This window comes from Loxodonta africana, chromosome 10 (assembly GCF_030014295.1).
Source record: "Loxodonta africana isolate mLoxAfr1 chromosome 10, mLoxAfr1.hap2, whole genome shotgun sequence".
In the NCBI taxonomy this organism is placed as follows: Eukaryota; Metazoa; Chordata; class Mammalia; order Proboscidea; family Elephantidae; genus Loxodonta; species Loxodonta africana.
This window is the reverse complement of record NC_087351.1, coordinates 13,833,638-13,859,105: the sequence shown is the minus strand read 5'-3', so window position 1 is coordinate 13,859,105 and position 25,468 is coordinate 13,833,638. Positions and strand designations below refer to the sequence as shown.

General features: G+C 38.2%; 1 protein-coding gene across 28 annotated transcripts in view; it reads left to right on the top strand.

The window, feature by feature from the left end:
- Positions 1–25,468, top strand: part of MGA (MAX dimerization protein MGA) — a 202,447-nt gene that overhangs the window by 162,571 nt on the left and 14,408 nt on the right. For 7 of the 28 annotated variants that reach the window (XM_023558682.2, XM_064292157.1, XM_064292147.1 and 4 more), the window contains exons 10-19: positions 6,089–6,315; positions 7,400–7,582; positions 8,205–8,277; positions 9,801–10,318; positions 12,485–12,782; positions 14,055–14,681; positions 17,908–18,198; positions 18,385–19,892; positions 22,389–22,516; positions 25,185–25,236. In XM_023558682.2, the coding sequence (XP_023414450.2) occupies positions 6,089–6,315; positions 7,400–7,582; positions 8,205–8,277; positions 9,801–10,318; positions 12,485–12,782; positions 14,055–14,681; positions 17,908–18,198; positions 18,385–19,892; positions 22,389–22,516; positions 25,185–25,236 (3,905 nt within the window). Of the gene's footprint in view, positions 1–154; positions 3,880–6,088; positions 6,316–7,399; positions 7,583–8,204; positions 8,278–9,800; positions 10,319–12,484; positions 12,783–14,054; positions 14,682–17,907; positions 18,199–18,384; positions 19,893–22,388; positions 22,517–25,184; positions 25,237–25,468 lie in introns of those variants that run through there. The other 21 variants (XM_064292153.1, XM_064292151.1, XM_064292155.1 and 18 more) reach the window with 20 other exon arrangements.

Sequence of the window (25,468 nt, the reverse complement as noted above, 5' to 3'; positions counted from 1 at the left end):
CTAGATGGTGTGTGTGATATGCACGCACATACATGCCTGTTTTTAAATGGAATATTTCTCTGAGAATGGCTTTTTGTGTGTGCTAAATTTGAATCATTCTCTCATTTGGACTGCCAGAGTAGCTTGAAGTTTCCCCCATTTTTCTTTCCTCCAGATGTTCCTTGGAAAGCATACAGATGATCAATATATTTTCATGAAGGGACACACTTTGCAGTAAGACCCTGTGGACGTGGTTTGAGCCACGCATCTGGTGGCTGGGGCAGCTGGGGGCAGATAGGGCGTGGCAGAGCTGCTCACTTTGTACTCTTTGAAAAGCTTGTTTTTTCTTTTTGATAAGATATAGGCCCAAGTAACATTTTTCTCTCTCTCTTTTTTTTCTTTCTACTACATTTTTGTATTTGATTCAAATATATTGAATATGGTTTTACCTCATAATCGAAAAGGGTTTCTTGCCTCTTGTTCGTCAGAGGATTGACGCTCCCTTTTTTGGCAGCTTAAATTTACATTTTATGTTACTTGTCATATACTCATTTCAGTCAGAGATGATGATGGATGCCCTTCCATAATGTTCTTTGAATCCACGTGTACACACACATGCATGTATTTTTACAGAAATGGAACTGTTATGTATGTGGTATTGTAACCTTTAAAAATTTTAGTATCAGAAGGCCATCTTTTTTCCGTAAGTGTAGATGTACCATTGTAATTTTAGTTTTAATGGCTTTATATTATAGTCCTTTTGATTGGACATTTAGCCTTTTTTGGATTGTCTTTATTATAAACAATACAGTGAAGAACATTCAGGTTTAGGATAGGCTATTAAAAGTAAAATTGCTGGGACAGTGAATGCCTGTTAAATGGACTTGTAAATAATGCTGGAGTTGTACCAACTTACATATTTGCTAATAGCTGGAGAGCACCAGTTTTTCTACACTTGACAACTGGGTATTTTTTTAGTCTTAAAACTACATCAAACTGATAGGCAGTTTGAGATCTTATTTTAAATTAGTATTTCTGTAATGATAGGTTTATTAACCATTTGTCATAAACCCTTTTTGTAAATTGTCTTTTTGAATTCTTTGCTAAATATTTTATTGGGGTTTTTTTTTTTATAGTTTTGCAGGAGCCTTATTTTACAAGTTTATAATTTTGTAATTTATTCTCTAATTTTGTTTGCAGCCCCTCTACTCACCCCTAAAAAAAGGTAAAAAGAAAAAGAGATAATTAAATCTGGCAGTTTCTTCCTATGTGGTTTTTGTATTTATAGTCACTCTTAGAAAGTCTTTCTCTACCCTGAAGATTATAAAAATTCTTTAGTTTTTTTTAGTATTATTATTTTTAAATTTTATTGTGTTTTAGGTGAACTTTACAGCACGAATTAGTTTCTCCTTCAAAATTTATACAGAAATTGTTTGTGACATTGGTTGTAATCCCCGCATTGTATCAGCACCTTCCCCTTTCCCTTTACACCCTGAGTTATCTATGTCCATTCGTCCCGGCTTCCTCCTCTTTCCTGCCTTCTTAGCTTTTGAACAAATGTTCCCTATTTGGTCTCGTATACTTTATTGAACTAAAACATGTTCCTCATGTGTGTTATTGTTGGTTTCATAGGCCTGATTAATCTTGGCTGAAAGGTATACTTCGGGAGTGGCTTCAGTTCTAAGTTAGCAGGGAGTCCAGGGACCAGAGTCTCAGGGGTTCTTCCAGTCTCTGTCAGATCAGTAAGTCTGATCTTTTTTTGTGAGTTTGAATTTCGTTTTACATTTTTCTCCCGCTCTGTCCAGGACCCTCTGTTGTCATTCCTGTCAGAGCCATTGGTGGTGGTAGCTGGCCACCATCTAGTTCTTCTGGGCTTAGGCTGGTGGAAGCTGTGGTTCACGTGGTCTGTTAGTCCTTTGGACTAATATTTTTCTTATGCCTTTGGTTTTCTTCATTCTCCTTTGCTCCAAATGTGCTGGGACCAATAGAGGTATTTTATTTATTTATTTTTTCTCTCTCCTGCTCTGTCAGGGACTGTCTGTTGTGTTTCCTGTCAAGGTGGCCATTGGTGCTTGCCCAGTACCATTTAGTTCTTCTGGTCTCAGGCTCGTGGAGTCTGTGGTTTATGTGGCCCTTTTGTCTCTTGGGCTAATATTTTCCTTTTGTGTTTGGTGTTTTTCTCCTTCGCTTCAGATAGGTTGGGACCAATTGATGCATCCTCAATGGCTGCTTGCACAATAGATATAGTTTAGATGGCCACTCACAAGCTTTTAAGACCCTAGATGCTACTCACCAAAGTAGGACTGGAGCCCTCAGCTCCAGTAACTCGGTCCCTCAAGGTGTTTGGATTTGTCTAGGAAGCTTCTGTGGCTTTGCCTTGCTCAAGTTGTGCTGACTTCCCCTGTATTGTGTGGTGTCCTTCCCTTGACCAAAGTTAACATTTGTCTGCTATCCAGTGAGTGATTTCCCCTCTCTAACCCCCCTCTCCCTTGTAACCATCAAAGATAGCTTTTTTCTACGTGTAAACCTTTTCTTGGTCTTTTTATAGTAGTGGTCTTACACGATATTTGTCCTTTTGTGATTGACTTATTTCGCTTAGCATAATGCCCTCTAGATTCATCCGTGTTGTGAGATGTTTTGTGGATACATCGTTGTTCTTTATCATTGTGTAGTATTCCATTGTGTGTATGTACCATAATTTGTCCATTTATCTATTGATGGGCGCTTGGGTTGTTAACATCTTTTTGCAATTGTGAATAATTCTATAATGGACATGGGTGTGCATATGTCTATTCATGTGACGGCTCTTATTTCTCTAGGATATACTCCTAGAAGTGGGATTGCTGGATCATACGGCATTTCTATTTCCAGCTTTTTAAGGAGGCACCATATCGTTTTCCATAGTGGTTGTATCATTTTATATTCCCACCGGTGGTGCATAAGAGTTCTGATCTCTCCATAACCTCTCCAACATTTGTTAATTTCTGTTTCTTGATTAATTCCAGTAATGTCAGAATGAGATGCTATTTCACTGTAGTAGAGATTATAGACCCTTGTCTGATAATGTCATAGCCAAAATAATTTTTTCCCTTTTCTATTACTTTTATAGACTTTTAAAAATACTAAAATTTTAATGTCTCTCTAATATATTTGATACGAGATTTGTAGTAGGGACTCATTTTCCCCCCAGGTGGCTGGCTAGTCCTCACTTATTAAGAAGTATATACTTTCCCTACTGATTTGATATGTCACCTATATTGTAGTAAAATATATTGCTCGAATCTGTTTCTGGTCCCTCCTGTCTGTTTTGTAACCAGTGCCAGGCTATTCTAATATTATTTTAGTGTTTAAGTGAGGGTAGTGTCTTCATATATCTAAATGGTATTAATAGAAATAAGATTTTAAAGGTTTAAAATGAAATATAATACAGAAATATTATTTAGTTCTATCTTATCTTGCACATAAAGTAACACACGTTTCCATTTCAAAGCAACAAGATACAAAAGCGCATAAGCAGGGATACTGTGTACCTGTTGTCTCATTACTTGGCTTCCTGGATGAGTCTTCACCCTGTGTGTCTTATCCTCGGCCAGAGTTAAACTCCAGGAGCCAGCTGCTTACCACAGTATTCTTTGTTTTTCTCACTGATAGAGTCTTTGGTATAAAAAGAGCCACCAGTTTTCTTGCACTGTTAAGGGAAGGGTGAGGAGAGGAGGGAAGGTATTTTTGTTTTGCCTGCTCTGTGAAAGGAGTAGAAATAGGAAAGAGTTCTTAAGAGGGGGAGTGATGCCGAGACCAAAAAACAAACAAAAAATCAATATAAGGACAAGAAGACATTGAGGAAATCTCTCAGTATGTTTTGCCTAGTGAAAATGAGAGAGAGAGGAAAAAAAAAAACAACTAAGAGTTATAGATGATCTAGAGGAGTCGAAGAAAGAAAAAACAGAGGAAATCAAAGGAAAGACATACTCAAGGAAATGACATAAGAAAATATCCCAGAGATGGAGGACATGAAGTTTCAGATTAAAAGAGCCCACTGAATACCAGGGAGTAAAAATTTTAAGAAGACTCTTGTTGAGACACATCCTTCTGACATCTCAGAATATTAAGAATAAAGATGATATTCTGAATACTCTTAAAGAGAAACCACTTTGACTGCAAAGGATGTAGAATCAGTCTTATGTCAAAGAATTATCAATAACACTTGATATTTTAATCAATGTTTTCAGAATTGGGGTGAGATGGGGTTGGATGATTTTTCAACCTACACTTGTATAGCAGACTACATTATAAATCAAGTATGTACATAAAATAAAGACATATTAAAACATGTAATGATGGAGGAAGTTGACCTTGTAGAAACTCTTGCTGAATTTCTGGAGGTTAAAAACCAAAAAACCAGACCTGTTGTTGAGTCAATCCCAAGTCATAGCGACCTTATCAGACAGAGTAGAACTGCCCCGTACATAGTGTTTCTTAAGCTGTAATCTTTATAGGAGCAGATACCAGGATTTTTTGTCCCTTGAAGCCATTAAGAGCCAAGCACTTTAACCATTGCACCACCAAGGGCTGTTGACACATAGTAGACATTCAAATATTTGAAAGCATGAATGAATACTGGGGCATTCATGTGTGAATTATGTGATAAGTGAGCCAGGATTTAAAAGATGGGTAACTGAGCATTCTAAATAGCAAAGTAACTGACTCATTAATAACTTCAGCGTTGAAGGTTTTTTTATTTTAATTTTAATCTTTCGTTTTATTCAGCATTTTGGGGTTGCGCTTTGAAGGAACTCCTTAGACAAAATTGTTCTTCACAAGTGGGGTCATAATGTACAGAGCACATATACTTCATTTGAAATCAGGGAGCAGTTTGGGTTCTGCTTTGTGATGAAGGATTAATTGAACTAGATTTCTGAATTAAGTATGAGTGTTGCTCAGAATCACTTTATGTGACTTTAGGTTTTTTGATCTCTCACTTTGAATCAGATTCATCTTGTCTGAAGACGGACCAAAACAATCAAAAAAAACCCATTGCTGTGGAGTCGATGCTGGCTCCTAGTGACCCTGTAGGACAGAATAGAGCTGCCCCATAGGGCTTCCACGGCTGTAATCTTTATGGAAGCAGACTTTGTCCTACAGAGCACCTGGTGACTCTAATCGCCCACCTTTTGGTTCCCAGCTGTGCACTCTAACCCCTGCGCCACCAGAGCTTCTTGAAGACTGACCATTAGAATGCAGGATGCAATGTTTGCTTCTCCGGAGCTATCTCATTTATGGGGAATGGGCAACTTGCTTATAGAATAAAGTCAGGAGCCCTTTTAATTTGGTTAAATAATGAACCCGTGTTTTCTTTGCTCAGAACTTCTTGATAGGATGATTTCACCTCAGTTGGGTTTCATTGCTTTTATATTGATATTAATGTTTTTGCTCCTTTGCTGAGGTCAGGTTGTCTTGTGATTGCGATTTGTCATCAGAAGGCAATGGTAACAGCTTGATCTCTGGAGCTAGTTTGCCTGGGTTTGATCTTTCACTTACTGCTCAGACTCCCCTGGGCCTCAGCTTCTTTAAGATGGAAATAATATTTACCTTGGGGCTCTTGTAGCAGTTAAATGAGTTAACACATACAAAGTGCTTGGAACAGGCACAAAGGAAGGTTCAGTAAACATTGCTTGTTGTTATTTGTAAAATAAAGTGTGGTATAAAATGGTATCTTTTCAATAAGGCCTTCTCTGGCCATGCTAAATACAATAACATCCACTCTTCATCTCCTTACCTTACTATATTTTTCTACATGGCGCTCATCATTACTTGATTTTATGTATTTTTTAGTTCTCTCCTACTGGGTTATAAACTCTCTGAGGGCAAGAACTTTGTTTTCTTCATAGCTATGTTTATTCTAGTGCCTGAAACTGTATCTGGTTCATAGTAGATGTTCGATAAATATTTGGTAAGTAGATTAATTAAGGTACGTAAGGGCAGCTAATCCATTTGATTATTTTAATTAGTTCTTGCCTTCTGTGAGGGAGCATGTTTTGTTTTGGCAGTGCCTCAGCATTGAACTTTAGTTGATAAAAGTGCCTGAAATCTTATCCTTCTTTTTGTTAAGCTATATGTGAAACAGAGCCTGAACAGCCCATTCGGCATTACCCGTTGTGGGTGAAAGTAGAAGGTGAAGTGGATCCAGAGCCCGTTTATATTCCAACTCCCTCTGTCATTGAGCCTATAAAACCATTGTTGTTGCATCAGCCAGAAGTTTTGTCTACTACTATGAAGGGCAAACTGCTCACTGGAATTAAATCTACAAGGCCATATACTCCCAAACCCAATCCTGTGGTAAGCTTTGAGTTTCATTTTTTATTGCAAGTTACAAATATTTATAAAGATGATAGGTTCCAACCAGATTTTTGGTTGATGCTCTGTGAATCGTTTGTTCTCAGGTAGCACATCTGTAAGACATCTTTCTTTCTAGTTTAATCATTTTAGTTTTTGGCACTTTAAAAATGTCATAAAAATAGAGGTGAGTAGTAGTAATTTTTAAAAATAGCCCAGTCTCTTTTCAAGAGGATCATAGAAGTATGGTTTTTCTGACATGACTTGCAAAAAAAGTCTTTTAAAGATACTGTTCTTCTGTAATGTAGACTATTTGGTAATTGAGATAGGTAGTGCGTATTATTTGTAGACAAATATTAAGGAAAATCTTTAAAAATTACTGTCATTTTTCAAGCAAATTTCTTTGCATACAGTAATGTCAATAAAATTCAAGATACAGAATAACAGGTAATATTTACATAACTGTGTGAAGACTAATAGGTTAAAGTGAGAGCTGGTACTTGCATTGTATTAGCAGCTGAAGCAAATCTGATGATCAAATCAGTCTCAGTCTTTCCACTGCATTAAACTGCAGAAAGATCTCGTAGAAAGCTGCTTTGTGGTCTGTGTACCAGTTCTGGTCTGCAGACTGTTACTGATGTATGATGAGATAGGTACAGAAAGCAAGAGTAAATACGTAGAAACCTTTATAGCAAGTTGATAGGGTAATTTTATGTCTGTTTAATCTAAAAGCTTGGCTTTGTATTTTACATGTCTTTGTGTTTTCTTTTGTTTTCCTAGTAGTTTGTTTTTATTGTATTTTACAAAAGCCTATGACTGATAATTAACAAATGCATTGTTCACTGCAGATAGTTTGAGAAGTATTGCTCTGGTATGATCTGAAATATTTTCATAGAGAACCAGAATCTTTCCTGACTGCCCCAAAATTCAGCACGTATGGACTGTACTCACAGTATTTCACAGTAAAGTTTGCGTTTAAAAATTTGAACTGTTGTAATAGGAACAAAGATTAAGCATCCTTTTGTTGTTTTTGAGTCTAGGAGACCCTTCCCAATATATAGAGTGTTTTGTTGTATGAAACTTACAGATTCGGGAAGAGGACAAAGATCCAGTCTACTTGTACTTTGAGAGTATGATGACTTGTGCCCGAGTTCGAGTGTATGAACGAAAAAAAGAGGAACGGAGACAACCATCCCCAACCCTATCCCCACCCCCATCATTTCAGCAGCAGAGCTCATGCCGTTCTAGTCCTGAGAACTATAGTGCAAAGGTGAATTACTTGTTGCGTAGCTTCTCTCTGTACCTTCCAATTGCCTGTTGCTGGTAATTAGGATTTGCATTGTACTCTCAGAGTAATTGAGAATCTTGTGGCATAGAGAAGAGTTACATGGCGTGTGTATCAGTTTATCTGTTTCTCTACATTCCTATTCTAGAGCTCTGTCGCTTAAGGTTATACTGTTTTTAAAGAGTGTCACTCTTTCCAACCCCGGAGTAATTTAAAAAAAAGTTTCTGGGTTTAATTAAATCAGTTACCTGTAATTATTAGGGTTTGCATCTTTCCACATGGGTGAATTTTCTAATTAACTGAAGCTTGTCCTGGTAAACATCAAACATTTTGCCTGCTTTACTAGAATACACTAAAAATCCAATGTAATCCTTTTCTTGGTGACTCAGTCACTATTAAGAACATTAGCAAAACAAGTCTACTTATTTTTGACCAGAATTGTATATAATATGAAAGCAGTGCAGTTGTGTGTGCAAATGTGAAGTTGTTGACTTCGTAATCATTCGAATGATTTAAGCTCCTTTTAGAAATTTAACGGCTCATGTCCCAGTCTCTGTAGATGGTGAATATGTGTTAAATTGAAATGTTTCTGTGTCGTTCTCTTTAGGAACCTGATTGTGAGCAGCAGCCCTTGAAACAAGTCACCGGCGACCTGGAGAATGATTCTGATAAATCACAAGGTCAGGGTGAAAGTTGGGTTGTGTAATTTGATAGTCTTCACGGAGGTACAGATTGTAGTAATACTGACGGAAACCCAAAGCACCAATTCCGAATATGTTTATCTACCCTGTTTCTAACTTCCCGTAAAAACAGAGACAGTAGGTAAAAGTGTTTTCCCATTACTTGGTCTGTTTAACACTCCTGTTCTAAAAAATAAAATTCATTCTTGTTGATGTGGTATGTGGTTGCAAGGATAAGTCAGTGATTTTTTTTCATAACCTCTATCCAAACCTGGCAATATTGGCATCAGTGCTTGCTGTAATTTTACCTCAGGTTTTAGTAGCTGCCACCATTGGAGAAATGTAGAGCGAGAAAGGAATTTCACTGGTTTATCCAGCAGAGACTACTGCCAGAATTACTATGATGAGAGGTAGTGACCAGGGAGTTACCTGTTTGTTTTTGGTTTGCTTAAAACTTCTGACACTTAAGCAGCAGTGCTTCCCAACATTTTTTTAATGTCATGGCCTACGTAGAAAATGATGATGATTCTATAACACACGGAGGTAAGTGAGGGAGACTGCTACGATGGAGGTAACCTGCCTGAGAGAACAGGGTCATCCTGAAGGGCCGAGCCCTGAGGGCTGACAGGGTCGGTATCTTGGCACACCTGTAATTGTAGCACATTGGTTGGGAAGCTTGCTGTAGAAATCTAGGTGACAAGTGAAGTATATATGGAGCCCTGGTGGCACAGTGGTTAAGCGCTCAGCTGTTAACCATAACGTCAGTGGTTCTAACCCACCAGCCACTCCACAGGTGAAAGATGTGGCAGTCTGCTTCTGTAAACATTACAGCCTTGGAAACCCTAGGAGGCAGTCCTCTGTCCTGTAGGGTCCCTATGAGTCAGAATTGACTTGATGGTAATGGGTAGTGAAATACATATCTATGTAATGTGTTGCCATGGATGTAAATGCACTGGGGCGATGAGTGATTCGATACACATTAAAGAATCGAGCAGTCATATATAGAAGCACATAAGTATTTCAGAGGTATGTAGTGTAGAAACTAGAGGTACAGTATACTTTTTTTTTTAAAACCAGAACACTATCTTGCTGTTCTTTAGGACTGACTCTACCCTTCATGTGTTACAAAGCGTTTTCCAGTATCTTCACCTTGCATACATGGATAGCACAGTACTAAGCTATACCAAACAAGCTTAGCCTTGGTTATGGTCATGCTTGGTTTGCAAAGTAAGTTTTTTTTAGAGCAGTCTTGAGAGACCCCACTCCTCTGCTTATTAGAGGGCCCAGTCAGCAGGATTGTGAATGCTAATGTAGTCTGATTATCTGGGATCTTTCTTCTTCCTGGAAAACACCCAAATTGTGAGTATTAAGCTATATATTAGACTGTCAGAGAGTATGTGGAAATGGGACATTGTGTAAATGTTGAGTTTTTTTGCCCCTGGCACTTTTCTGAGGACTGAGGAAAAATAAAAATCGTTTATTACAGTACTATAATGCAGAAATATCTTTCAATTCTTGATCAGAAAAGAGCTGGAAGTCGTCCTGCAATGAGGGGGAGTCCTCTTCTACCTCCTACATGCATCAGAAGTCACCTGGCGGTCCCACCAAACTGATAGAGATCATCTCGGACTGCAACTGGGAGGAGGATCGCAACAAGATTTTGAGCATCTTATCCCAGCACATCAATAGCAGCATGCCACAATCACTTAAGGTGGGCAGCTTCATCATTGAGTTGGCTTCTCAGCGAAAGAGCCGGGGTGAGAAGAACCCTCCTGTTTATTCTTCTCGTGTGAAAATCTCTATGCCATCATGTCAAGACCAAGATGATATGGCTGAGAAATCTGAATCAGAGACTCCTGATGGTCCATTATCCCTTGGGAAAATGGATGATCTCACTTCTATGCAGACAGATGCCCTGGATTCAGTGAGGGAAAGATTGCATGGAGGCAAAGGTCTGCCTTTTTATGCAGGGCTTTCTCCTGCAGGGAAGCTTGTGGCCTATAAACGTAAACCCAGTTCAAGCACATCTGGGCTTATCCAGGTGAGAATTATCTTTAATCTGGGTATAGCATCTTTTTATACTTAGGTAACATTTTTAGATTTCAGAGCCCCTTGTGGGCTTTATATCATGTGGAGCCTCATATTTAGCTTATAATTTTCTTTCTAGTCTTCCAGAAAGTTGCTCTCCTTAAACTTTATGCCTGGCTCTGGTGATACTTTGACAACTAAGTAAGGATAGTTAGGGATTTAGTCTAGTTCTTGGATTCTGCCATTGGTAGAGAACTGTATCTTTTTCTAAACCCATCTATGGATGTTAGGTGTGGGCAGTAAAGGGAAGGTGGAACTGACTCTAAGGTAGGCAGTACACGTGTGAAACTTGGGAAAGCTTTCAGTTTAATAAGGTCTTATTTAAATACATGAGATTTTAAAATCCTCTTTAACAATTTCTGATTTTCTTAATTGTTTTTCCTTTATTTGATTTATATGGTTTTTGCCAATATGATCATTATTTTGGGACAAATAGGTCTATCATTGCTGCTTAGTAATATAGACAGATTATAATAGTGAAATTACACTGGCATCTAGAAAGTCATTTGTAAAGAGAAGCTCCTGAATTGAATTGTAAGTCATAGTCAAAACAGTGTTCTCCTTTTGCTCAATAATGTTAAATGCACTTTTATATCAGGGTAGCACATGTGTAGAAGTCTCTGATATTATTGTCAAGGTTAGTTGACTGTTAGCTTGACTGCTTTTCCAAGTTAAGAATTTCTCCATTAATAGCATGACTGGTGACTTAACATAGCTGGTGCTGTGTGGTGGCCTTTATTGGTATTTCTTAAACTCTTAATGGTGAGGAGAGTTGTGTTTTCCGTCTTACCCATTTATTGATTGGTACTTTGAAAACAGAGACTTCCTGAGATCATGAGACCAGGTCTCCTGAAATTTAGGCTTGGAAATTTTGTGTTCTCCTGTCTTGCCCAGGACTGACAAAGCCACCATAGAACGTGAACTTGCATAAGCAGTCAGGCCATTGTAGTACAGACTTTGCGGAAGCTGCTGAGTAGTCATCAGAGTGAGTCCCAAAGGAGCAGGTAGACATATCTGACCCGGACTCCATATAGCTTGAAAAACTACCATAAAGTTTACTTTAGGATGGAAAGATCTCATTCGTTGTATCAAACTCAAGGCAAAGCTATCCCTGATCTTTCTAGGCTTAATCATAATTCCACTTAAGTAGCAAAGAGTAATTTTGTCACATGTTTCTGAAGATTAAGTGGCTTGCTGTAGCTCTTTTTCTCCTGAATTCCTCGTTAATTTGGAGAGTAAGAATTTTCTATTCCTTATTCCCTCCTTACCTTTTTAAATGATGAAGAGGGGGCACAGCAAAGTATTTGTCTAGTCCCTCATCAATATGACCTAGAGAATGAGTAAAAAACTTAAGTAGGTTTGTTTTTTTTTTTAAACTATGCTGCTGTCCAAGATGGGCCATCTAATCAACTGAGGCAGTAGAGATAATCTCTACCTGATTAATTGGTTCACTTTCTTCTGGCAGCTTAGTGACTACTTCTAGAATTAGAATGAGTTTCTACTAGCATTTATCTCCAGCCCAAGGTCTTTCCAAGAGATGAAGACAATGTCTTCAAAGTTAAGTCTTTTCAAAATTGAAAACTAGGTGACTTTGTTGCTTAGGTTATTGTAACAGTGATTGTCTTAGAACTTAAACTGGATTCATCATGTATTTTTCAAATATGAAGAGTGCTTAAAAGGACCGTTTGTGAGAGGGCTTCATTAGGTCTCTCTGGTCTTGCCAGAGGGATCCTGTGGAACACAGTTCTTTACATTTGCTGGTGATTGTTAATAGCCTAACCAGAATTGCTCATGACAAAACAATTGAATGGTTCTTTAGATTTGACAGCATCTTTCACATGTCTGTGATGCAGAAATGATAAATTTCTAAGATTCTCTGTGCCCAAACTAAATAAATAAAGATGACATTAGTTTAGCATATGAGCTGGCAGCATTTTTTTTTCCCCATCTCTTAATTACTCAGATTATCCTGAATGGGAAAAGTTTATTTCTTTTTCCCTTTTAAATCTGAAAAATGGACTTTTGAAGCCTTGTAAAAATGAAAGAAACCCCTGTCAAGGGAGAGGAGTTAGCAAGAGAACTTTATCTTTACAGAATTTCTCTTTGCCACTTGTTTCAGGTTAATGGTAAGAGTTACCCGCAGGCTAAGTTGCTATTGGGACAGATGGGGGCATTGCATCCAGCCAATAGGCTAGCTGCTTATATCACAGGCAGGTTGCGACCCTCAGTCCTGGACCTCTCAACCCTCAGTACTGTCATCTCCAAGGTAGCATCCAATGCCAACGTGGCTGCATCCAGGAAACCACGCACCCTGTTGCCTTCAACATCCAATTCCAAAACGACATCCTCCTCCAGCACTACATCAAATCGCCCTGGGAAGAATCCGAAGGCGTTTGTCCCGGCAAAAAGGCCGATTGGTAAGTTGGAGTGTCCATATGTTTTGGAAGAGCCTGTGACTTGGTCCTGGGTCAGTGAGTACAGGTATAAACATTAGAGAAATACAGAATTTGGGACTTTTCTTGGTGTCTTAAATTTTTTAATTTTTTGGTAACACGTTACTAGATAAGTTGAATTCTACTTAGTTTTACAGTTATTATTTTCCAGGCTTTTAGATTGGTTTTTTCCATGCAGAAAAAACTTAGGTTTTTAATTTTGTTTTTAAAAAGAGAAGAAATATTATGTTCCAAATACTTAACCCTGGTTGAGGTTTTTGTATGAGGACTGGTGTTTTGGCACCGGTCATGTGTGTGTTCCTTGAACTGATAAAACCAAGGAGCTAGCAAAATCACAGTGGATTGAGTTAGTGTAGGCTTAAGGTAGAAGGCTCTCGTAAAATGTAATTTTGGCAACATTGCTTTGTTTTCTTCATCCCTGATCTGTGAATGAAAACCTCTTTCTTTTCCTTGGCATTTCAGTACCAGTGTGTGTAATAAATTACCTCCTTAAAGTATTTGTGTTTTAGCATTGAGAGTATCTTTACAATTGATTTATTGAACTCTTCTTTTTGTTGTTTCAAATCTATATAGGAATGTTAAGTAAAGTTGCAGATTGCTGGATTCTTACTCATGTAATAGAAAACTGAAATCTCTGGCTGAAAGCTCAAGTTGTATGAAGGTCAAGAATAGGCACTGTATGCCTGAAAAAGAACCCATTTTACTTTTTTTTTTAAGCATCTTTAACTGGTGATTTTTTTTAAGAGCATTCCTGTCCTCCTCCCGTTTAAAAAATGTGTACAATTTAGGAATATCCGAAACTTAACTGTCTCATAAGAGAACAGTAATAAAGAGGTGGAGGTGCTGGGGCAGGAGGAAGTGCTGAGAACAAATTTAAAAATTAACTTTAGGAAAAAAATCTCCTTTTTACTTTCTTTCATCTGTTTTAGGTGATGAAGTCACTTGCTGCTGTATATTGTCTTTTTAGTGTCCTAGCAATTGAATATATTGCGTAGTCGAAAGAATTTTAGTAGGAACACCCGTTTTAATCCCTTTCTTGTTAGAATTAATAAGGGTTTGGTTTGGGTTGAGGGGAGTGTTTGATTTCTGTGGGTGGAAATTGGCACACATAATGCAGGTAGCTAGTACCTGTAAGAAATCGACCCAGTGGTGCACAATAAATGTTGATAAACACATTCACTAAGAGGATAAAATATGAGAACTGAAGATTTTTGACCTGCAAATTTTTATTTGCAGCGGCTCGACCCTCTCCTGGTGGTGTGTTCACACAGTTTGTGATGAGTAAAGTTGGAGCCCTACAGCAGAAGATACCTGGAGTTAGCACACCCCAACCCCTGACAGGGCCACAGAAGTTCAGTATCAGACCTTCTCCAGTAATGGTCGTCACACCTGTGGTTTCTTCTGAGCCAGTTCAGGTGTGCAGCCCTGTGACTGCTGCTGTCACTACTACCACCCCTCAAGTGTTTTTAGAAAACATTACTTCCGTGACACCTATGACTGCTATTTCTGACATGGGAGCTAAAGAAACTACTTATTCTTCTGGTGCCACCACTGCAGGGGCTGTTGAGGTCTCTGAAACTAATACCAGCATCCCTATAACACCTACCCAGTCTACAGCCACTGTGAACCTTACCAAAACTACTGGGATAACTCCCCCTGTGGCTTCAATTGCTTTTCCTAAGTCTTTGGTAGCATCTCCTCCAACCATAACTCTTCCTGTTGCTTCCACTGCCTCCACCTCCATAGTCGTGGTGACCACAGCTGCATCTTCCTCCATGGTGACCACACCAACTTCATCTCTGGGCTCTGTTCCTATTATACTCTCGGGAATTAATGGGAGTCCACCAGTGAGCCAGAGACCAGGTAAGGCCTAGATGTTCTTAGCTGCTTTACTATATAGCTATTTATATAACTTTGTGGTTGTGATAGGATTATAGATAAAGCAGGATAATAGTGTAGGTGTTTCTCCTGTGGCATGATTCATGTATTCCTGAAAACCTTGGTGTTTTGCAAAAATGAACACTAAAGACAGTAGAACTCATGGTTATTATAGAGTTAGGACAAATCACTACAAATCTGTGCGAGTTTGTTACCAGAGCAGTGGTGCCAACGATAACTGGTACCTTGGGAGGTGACTTGAACAGCCTTGGCAGACAGTTTAGTGGGGCTGGAGGTTGCCTCAAGGGCTATTAAAAACAGTAGAATGGCAGTGCTGGCTGAGGATGCTGAGCTAATGCATGTGGAAGTGGAGCTCTGAGGCGTGGAGTGGTTGCCAAGGTGGGCACGGGGGAAGCACAGCCTGCCACGTACGGAGACCCGCACGAAGCTTGGGGTGCACGTCTTTGAGGAGGGACCCATGAGTGCAGGTGCCCTGTCATTAGTTTGTTTGTTTTTTGCTTTTTAATTAAAAAAGAGATGACCTGTGCTGCAGCCGAGCCGAAGGCTTTTCTATTTCTTGCTGAAGATTAAAATTGTCCTGCTGCCAGTCTAGCCCCTTTTGCCTAGTAAAATTTATGTATGAGTCAACACAACTCCTGTGTCGTACCCACATAACGTCCCTTTTTAGTTACTATACATGAGCTGATTGAAATGGAAATAAGGGAGCATATTTTATTGTTTTGGACTGGAATATTTCATGTATATTTATGAACTTTTTAGTAAAAATTAAATTCTTTCTCTTGTCAGCTTAGGTTAAATGAATTTGAAGCAGGAATAGCCTGCACTTCGCTAATTTTGTATCCTAATGCAGCTGAGTAAAGTAAGTGGTTCTTTCGTCCATTTGGGAATTAATGTGGAAAAGGGTGTAATGCTTCTGAGGATTAGAGGAGAAATAAATACCCTACAGGAACTGTTTTGGCTATTGATATTTTTCCTACTAAATATTTTTCCATTTAGTGACATGGTTCAAATCCCCATAGGTCTTTTAGCAAAGAAGTGATTTGGGAATTAATTTATAACTTGAAGTTCTGGTAAAAGAAAAAGTGCTTCACAATATTAAAGTTGTTTGTCTTTTGCTTCTTCCCATAAATACATAAGAAATGATTAGAGTTTTGGTAGTGAGGTGAAACGGCTTTAATTTCTTATTGAATCTGTTGTGTTTTAACTGTTGTAAAACACAACAGATTCCAAGCTTTCTTATATTCTTAATTCTGTCATAAAACTATAAAGTAGTTTAGATTTTTGTAGTTCTTTGTTTCTCAGATTCAGTCAGATCATACATTCAAGTATCTTGCTTTGAGTCCCAGCTATACTATCATTCACATAATATTTTTATTGAGATCAACTCATTTGTTTATGTAAATATATTTTTTAAAATATTACTTTAAATGGAAACCAGTATTACCAAGATAGAGGGTACCTCCATAAATAAACACACTGGAAACATACCCATATTATTATATTCTACCTAGCTAGTGGATGTTCTTGGCATGTAACTTGCTTTCTTTCAGTTAATGATGAAAACTAGAAAATGCTGGACATTTTAATTAAAGATATAATATTACAGACTGATACTTTCTCCTGAATATAATAAAAAGATTAAAATTGAAAAGGAAATTACCTTCCGATGTAGATGTAGTGTTTATTCTTTATCCATGTACCACCTAGAATTATCTTCTGCTGCACCATGTTAGGAAGTACTAGTGTTGTTAACAAATTTTCTTACCTGCTTTTCTAAATGGCACTGAGTCCAATAACTGCTACTCCAAGGAAGCACGTGTAATTTTGTTCGCAGTTCGCAAAGATCCTGGCTCAGGCACTTAGATGTCTGTGGCTTTTTCATTTGACTTCCCTTCTTTTTCCCCTCCTTCCCCTCTTCCACATTTAATAAACAATCACGTGTATGTTTAGTGTGTATATTAGAGTCTGCTTTCATTCTCAGAATTGAAGTAATTTAGTTTTGAATCACTCACTAAAAATTAATTTGAGAAGTTCAAGAAACTAAAAATGTTCTAACGTGTTTCTTAATTCACATAGGTTAGACTTTTATTCTTATTTAAATCACACACTATTTTTGTTTACAGTTTGGTCTTTGTGTTTTATTTCATTTTCAAAAGTAGTTATGGGTCTTCTATATAAAAGTTCTTTGTCATCTAAATGTTTTGAACATGTCTTCCTTTTAGAAATTTGGTATGTTTTACAGGCCCAGTGCCTGTCTCAAAGTAAGTCACATGTTAAACTGAACTTTTTTGTTTGGTTGGTTTGTTGATTTTTCCATTTGGTGACAAACTAATGGAAAGTTTTTATTAACAATGTTAAGTGAGCTCACCATCCTCATTTATGCTTATTAATATTATTCCTACCTCCTTATTCCCATGGCCAAAAAAATCTGTGAGTTACTCGTTTTATTTTTTCCTATGTCCTTACTATTTCTGAATATCTCTTTGAGATATTGAAGTGTATCTTTAGGTACTATTAATATTTTGAAATTTTTTAATTCACATCTTCTGCATTAAATGTCTCTTTTTCTGTTTGTTTTAAAATTATCTTTTGCCTCTTCCTAACCAGGCTTTATTTCCCAGCTTCTTTGATGTCTCTTAATTTCATTCCATGTGGGGGGAGGGGGGTGTATTTTTTTTTTTCTTCTGAAAAATAATTTCTACAAGTCTTTAAACTTTGGTTATTTGTCAGTGAATTTTAAAAGCCAAGAAATTTTTATACATGATTTTTAGTCCTTGACCTTATCTTACTTGAGTGGAAGTCTAGTAAGTGTTACTAGCCATTCAATTTAAAATTGGAGGAGAATTTTGTCATAAAAATGATCTCTCTAACCTTAATGAGAATCCAGATTTAGAGGCCTGCCCGTGGTTTTCATTAGACAGAAGCATCATCCCATTAAAGATGCATCTCTTGACAGTTGATGCTTTTAAAAATGTTACCATTCTAAATGTAAAACCGAGCACACTCTGGTTAAATCACTTAGGTTTAAAATAAACTGTTCTCACCCATCGGACTATTAAATAGATTTTGCCAGCTTTACAATTCAGGTTAGAAGTTATCTGCAGCATGGTCATATCCTATGTCATAATAGTTTTTTCGTACATGTGTAAAAGAGAATTCTGATACCATGTTTCCATTTCCTGTTTTTCAGAAAATGCCCCTCAGATTCCAGTGGCTACTCCACAGGTCCCTCCTAACACACTGAAACGTACTGGACCTCGATTATTGTTGATTCCAGTGCAGCAGGGCTCTCCTACTCTTAGACCTGTCCCAAACACACAACTTCAGGGACAGCGGATGGTCTTGCAGCCTGTCAGGAGCCCAAGTGGAATGAACCTGTTCAGGCACCCTAATGGGCAGATTGTCCAGCTTCTCCCTTTGCATCAGCTTCGAGGCTCTAATACTCAGCCAAACTTGCAGCCTGTCATGTTTCGGAACCCAGGTATGATGTTGGAGATCTTTGTGATGAGGTTTTCTTTTGTAGAAACAGTTGGTAGTGTGGTATATGGCATGTTAAAACAGCAGGATTGGTCATCTTAATCTCTTAGTTACTTGTCCGAAAAGAACAGCATGCTTTGGAAGTCTTGATATGAGCAATGGTGACTTAAATTTGTATTTGTCTTACCAGGGTCTGTGATGGGAATCCGGCTACCTGCCCCTTCCAAACCTGAGATGCCACCATCTTCTGCTTCGTCCTCTGCTTTCTCTGTTGTGAACCCTGTGATTCAGGCTGTTGGGTCTTCTCCAGCAGTGAATGTTATCACTCAGGCACCATCATTGCTTTCCTCTGGATCTAGTTTTGTTTCCCAGGCTGGTACTTTGACTCTGAGGATTTCTCCTCCTGAACCACAGAACTTTGCAAGTAAAACAGGCTCTGAAACCAAAATAACCTGTAGCTCAGGAGGGCAGCCTGTTGGCACAGCTAGTCTTGTTCCTCTCCAGTCTGGCAGTTTTGCGTTATTGCAGCTCCCAGGACAAAAGCCCGTTCCCAGCTCCATTCTTCAACATGTCGCTTCCCTGCAGATGAAGAGAGAATCCCACAGTGCAGATCAGAAAAATGAAACAAGCTCTTTAAGAGAGCAGGAAACTAAGAAGGCTGTGCAGTCAGAAGAAGACGCTGTAGACCCTGAGGCTAATGTAATAAGCCCAAACTCAGGAGCTACTGCCTCAGAAGAAACCCTGAATAATCCCTTGAAAGATGGGGGTGATCATTTTGATGAAGAATCTGTTACAGAAGAAGATTCTACAAGTGCCATACCTTCTGAGCGCTCCTGTATCACTGGGTCACACCCAGATAAAGACTACAAAGATGTCAGTGAAGAGGGTGGGCCTCGGCGTCACAACAGTTCCAAAGAAAAACAGGCTATTCTAGAAGTTAAGACCATTTCTGAAAAAGCTGGTAATACGACAGTCCAAAGTGAAAGCAATGTACAGCTTAAAAACATTGGTGGTGTGAAGGTGGAACAGCAGACCGTATTAGACAGTCCAGAGGAAAAACCAAGTGAATTTCTAATCATCTCTAAGGAAGAAAGTAAACTTGAATTACCAGGGAGCAGCACTGGGGAGAAGCAGTTTAATCCACAGCCAGAGGCCAAGGAGAAGGGATGTGGCAACTCTGTGGAGGACAGTATTAGAGAGAGATGGAGAAAACACCTGAAGGGCCCTTTGACCCCGAAGTGTGTTGGAACTCCTCAGGAATGTAAGAAAGAGGCAGATGACCAGTTAATTAAAGAAACAAAGACGTGTCAGGAGAACTCAAACGTGTTTCAACAAGAACAAGGCATCTCTGATTTACTTGGGAAAAGTGGAACTACTGAGGATTCCAGAGTTTTAAAAACTGAATGTGATTCTTGGATTAGGATTTCTAATCCTACAGCCTTTTCCATAGTTCCGAGGAGAGCTACCAAAGGCAGTAGAGGGGATGGACATTTTCAGGGTCACTTATTGCTACCAGGAGAACACATACAACCAAAGCAAGAGAAGAAGGGTGGGAGAAGCAGTACTGACTTCACTATTGTGGACTTGGAAGAGGAGGATGAGGAAGATGAGAATGAGAAAACCGATGATTCTATTGATGAGATTGTGGATGTGGTTTCTGACTACCAGAGTGAGGAGGTTGATGATGTAGAAAAGGTGGTGAGCTCGTTTTTATTCTGACTGAAACTTCAAGGATTTAAGGGATTTGTTAGAAGTAACTTTTCTAGAAGATCACAAAGAACTAATACGTTCAATCAGGTGCCAGGTTTAAATCCCAGTTAAGTGACTTGGTAGTTTTTTAGGCTGTGTCATCAGTCAGGCAGCATTTATTGAGCTTGTATTATATTTTGAGACTTGTCTGATGATATGGGTAGATTGGCTTAAGCCGTTGGCGGATAGTTCTTGAGAATCCCTTTCAAGTTGTATTTAAACAAAGAAACCCAGAAACCACTACTCCCCTTTGGCCTGAGGCAGTTTTTGTGGCATTTTCTGTGAGAGGTGATTTTACAGCTTATCTGATAGATAAATTAAATAGGAAATGGGTGACTTTAGAACTGAAAGAGGACTTCTCTACCTGCATTTAGAGAGAAGTTTTTCTTTTTGGAGAAAAGCTGGAAAATACTAATATTTTAATATAATCCTGTTGTGAGTTGCTTTCTAATTATCCTATATAATTAACATTCGGTCTTTAGAACTTTGGTCATCTTCTTTTGTAATATGACCCTTAAGGGATTTTTTAAAAAATTTTCTGAAGCTGTTTAACTAGACTTCCTATTGAGGGTTGTATTTACTGAATAAGTAACTGAGGGCCAGGTATGATACAGGGCAGGAGTTGGGCAAACTTTTTCTGTAAAGGGCCAGATAGTAAATATTTTGGACTTTGCAGGCACATGGATCATTGTTGCAGCTATTCAGTTGCTCACGTATAAATGAGTGAGCATGGCAGTGTTCCACTAAAACTTTATTTTCAATAGCAGGCAGCAGGCTGTAGTTTGCCAACTCTTGATGTAGGGTCTAATGTAAAACATAGGGAGACCGTAACTAGCTACCTTGTGGGGTACCCTTAAATCTAAACTGTGTCCCCTTGGTCTATAGGAGCAGATAATCTACACAGATTGTCACACCACTGGTTGTTTTAGTCCCCTTCATTTAAATCTTCTGTTGTTGTGAAGGTTATTGGATGGTACTTACAAAGCCTGCAGTTAAAACCATGCCGCAGGCAAACATTCTTCAGCTTAAATATTGTATAGCCTCTTAGTGGTTAAGTGCTACGACTGCTGTAACCAAAGGGTCGGCATTTCGAATCCGCCAGGCGCTCCTCTGAAACTCTATGGGGCAGTTCTACTCTGTCCTATAGGGTCGCTATGAGTTGGAATCGACTCGATGGCACTGGGCTTGGGCTACTTATATTACTATTCACAGTCTTTGCTTTTAGATTCTGTTGGGGCTCTGTTGATTTGGTTTCCTAAGTTAATTTTAATATACATTATTTTAATGCATCTTTTGCCATTACTCTTGAAACTGTTACTTGGATTATCTTCAATTTATGAAATATGTCCAAGACTGCTAGATAAGATAGTTAATGTAAGAGTTATTTTGTGACTGGGATATAAAGGGATAGTCAGAGAACCTGACCTTTAGAATGTATTTGTAGCTGTTTGGTCATTGGGTTTTGGTGACTGAATAGAAGTAAAGTACTTAAATTGGGGCGGGGGAACAAAAGTGTAATCAAGGAAGCTAGGGTTCAGTAGCTTGCATTTAGTGTCTGTCAGCCTTGTGGAGCCTTTAATTCAGGGGTAAGTAATTTTTCCAACAAGTTTAAACATAGAATTAATAAGACAACTGATTGAGATACTTCCTTTTGAATTGAGCTTCTGTGGTATGGTAGTAGGATTATAGTTAACGCAGCCCCTGTTTAGTTTCTGGCGTAGTAAATGCTAGTTTTAAACATGGACTTAAAAATATCTGCACACCCCATACATCAGTATAATTCTACTGTTATATAAAATACACAGCGGTTTTCTGTGACAGGTGCTCAATAAATGCTTACTGATTGACTCATTTTTTGGTATAATAAGAAAATTCAGCAAGCCTGGGCTTCTTTTGAAATCTGAAATTCTTCAAAAGCTCTCATTTCTTTGGGTTTGAGAGACTTAGGAGAACCTCATTTCCATATCTGCCTTGAATATGTTAACACAGTTGATTTTGTGGGAGTCTGATAGGATGTTAGTGGTGAAGTGCCCTTAAAATAGAACCTGACATTTTTCTCCTTCCCGCCTTCCCCCCCGCCACCAAATTTTATTTTACTGCTGTTTGATTTTAAGATTCATACAGCCTTAATATTTTCGTACCTGAGTTTTGTCCACCAGAAATGACACTAAAGCATCAGTGCACCCCTTTGGGGACTTGAATCAGCATAAGTGAGCTCTGGCTAATATCCGTGACTTACAATGTAGTTCCTGGCACTTAACTCTAATTATACATTGTCTTTCTGACATAATTCCTTCTTAGGATTAACATGTTTAGGGTTATCATTATTCGTGGTATAAGATCAGTGTTCGCACTGGTTGGTTTTATAAGGGGGGCATTCAGTTGAAACATTTAGATTTGCTTGCTTCCCAATATATGGTTTACTGTCGTAATGATTTATTGCAGAATCATTGTGTAGACTACCTTGAGGATGACGAAGAGCAAGTGGACATTGAGACTGTGGAAGAGCTCTCAGAGGAAATGATTGGCTACATGAAGCCCACAGCTGCCCATATGCTGTCTTCTAAACAGCCGTCAGTCTTACTTCTCTTGTGATTTTTTTTTTTTTTTAAGCCGGAAACAAAACTAAATGTTCGGTTTAGGAACTCTGGATAACTGACCTGGTTCCTTTATTCCTCTAGCTTTTTTCTGATTAGTAAGTGAGGGGAGGACCTGGAATTTAAGAAGTAAATAACTTACCTTGATTATTGTTAGGAAGGCAGTATATAAATGAGAATAACAAATACTTTTGGAACCTGACAAACTGGGGTTAAAATGCTAACTTTGCTAGTTTTTGTGACTATTTAACCTCTGGCAAGCCTTTGTCTCTCTGAGCCTCAGGTTCTTTATGTAATGGGAAAGATATGCCCATTTGGATGTTAAATAATGTTTGCAGTTGGCATAATAACTGACATAGTGGGCTACTAAAACAAAAAAAAAAAACTCCTCTTTTAAGGGTAAGGCATTAAATCTAAACTTGATTACTGGTTGAACAGGTGAGAGATAAGTAGGACAGTTTTCCTACCTGTTTCTCCGAGGAGATGAAAACATAGCATGAGGACTTGCTTAGGACAGTTTATTCCATTTTCTGTTTCTTGTATTGAATAGGGGTTGGGATGTTAAAGAGAGAGGTGAAGGATGGTGAGTTCTTACTTTGTGCCAGACATTGTGCTTTACCTGTTACTTCATTAATCATCGTAGAAAATGGCAATGAGTTGAGAAAGTCATTCATCCCTCTGAATGCTGAGGACGTCTATTAAGAGAGGGAAATAGAACTAGTAGTTCTCTTACTCCAGAACTTTTCACGCACTGGTTAAGCTCGAAAGAGTTTAAATCCCTTAGAAACTTAATTAGACTTAATAAGTTCAGCAGTATTATTAGATATAAATTCAGTATACTGAAATTAAAGAAGCCGTGGTGGCACAGTGGTTAAGCGCTCGGCTGCTAACCTAAAGGTTGGCAGCTCGAAACCACCAGTGGCTCTGCAGGAGAAAAGACCTGGCGATCTGCTCCCATAGAGATACAGCTCAGGAGACCGCAGGGTTTCAGTTGCTATAAGCTGGAATCGATTCAACTGCACACAACATAGTACAATTGAGTTGCTAAACAATAGCAACAAGCAGAAAATTGTAATCTAAAAAAAAAAAAATTATAATAATAACAGGGAAGAACTAAGAATAATAAAAGCTGTGTAAGACTTTGAAAAACATTGAAGAATGCAATAAATGGAGAGATGCCATGTTAATAGATTGGAATAATAAAGGTCCAAGTATAGCAAACACGAAGAGCATAAACTATAAAAGAATAGATTATTCAAAAGTAAAATAAAAATTTCTGTTCCATCGGAGCACCATGAAAACAGTGAAAAGACAAACTCAGACTATAAGGAAAGTATATACACTACGTACAACTGACAAAGGATTAGTATAAGCGTATGAAATAAATGTTACAAATCAATAAAGAGATGATCTAGAAGGAAAGTATGTAATGGTTATCAGACAGTTCACATGGAAACCTGGAAGGCCAGTAAACACAAGAAAAGATTTTCAGCCTCACAACTAATTGGGGAAATGCAAATTAAAACTACAGTGACTCGACCAGTTCACACTTACAAGACTGGCAAAAAATGGAGATGTTTTTGATAGTACTGTTAGCTACCTAGGTGTGGAGCTATGGGAACTCTTACCTACTGCCCTTGTTATAACCACTGTGGAGAGCCTTGGACACCTATTACTGTTGAAGATGCAAATGCCTTTCTTTCAGCCAGCAATACTGCTCCTGGGTATCACCTAGAAAAGCTGATACTTATGTACAAGGGGTTATGTGTGGGACTACCCATTGCAGCAATTGTTTGTCATTGTGAAAATTTGGAAACAAATTATTACTAACATTTGGCAAAAAGAAATATTGGAAAATTCATATGGCGGAATACTATATAGGAGTTAGAGTGATTGAGCTATAAGTATCGACATACTTCAGATGTAATATTGAATGAAACAAATCAGGAGCAGAAAGATACAGACAGTATAATAATGTTAAAAATGCTAAGTAGTGATTTTTGTTTAGGGAGATACATCATACATTCCTAGTAAAAGTGTAAAGATGTTCATGGTAAACTTACTCTGGAGTGTTTACCTCTGAGAAGGAAAGAAAGGAATGTGATTCGGTAGGCTTCACTTAAGATCTCATCTGTCTTTGAGTTGTTCTGTTCTCAAGCTGGGTAGCAGATACCTGGGTGTTCATTATATATTTATCTGTACAGTTTTATGTGTCTGAAATACTTCATGATTGAAAAAAGTAATTTACTTTTTGGGGATTACTTGGACACTTTTCTTAGAGGAAAAAAGAATTCATGCTGTTGAATAAATAACATGGCCGTATAGTGGATCTTGGAGTCCCTGGGTAATGTATTTGGCTGCTAACCAAAAGGTTGGAGGTTCATGTTCATGCAGAGGTGCCTCTGAAAAGGCCTGGTGGTCTACTTCTGAAAAATCAGCCACTGAAAACCCTATGGAGCACAGTTGTACTCTGATACACATAGGGTCAGCTCACCTTGACTCAGAATCAAATTGAAGGCAGGTGGTATATTGGATCTTAGGGAAAAGAAGCTAGGTGTGTCTTAGGGGAATGATTTGGTTGTGAAATTGGTCTTTGATTATCGAATTTCAGTAAGGCATTGGAAATCATGGTCTTTTTTTCTAGGTGTCATACCCATGTCTCTGCAGATGAAAAAGGTGCTGAAAGGAGCCGAAAGGTATTTATAATATATTTAATGGATAATTAACACATTTAATAAAATAGATAATATTGTCTTTAGGGTTAAAACAACGTTAGCTATGATTTATTTCAGGATTATTTTTTACCAGCAAGTTAATATAATCTGCTTTTTTTCCTTAATGAAATTATGCTATTACAGCTTCTTTTCCCCCTTCTCAAGTCTAGTACTCCCCCCAAGCAGTCGAATAATCTGGAGGGATTAAAATGGA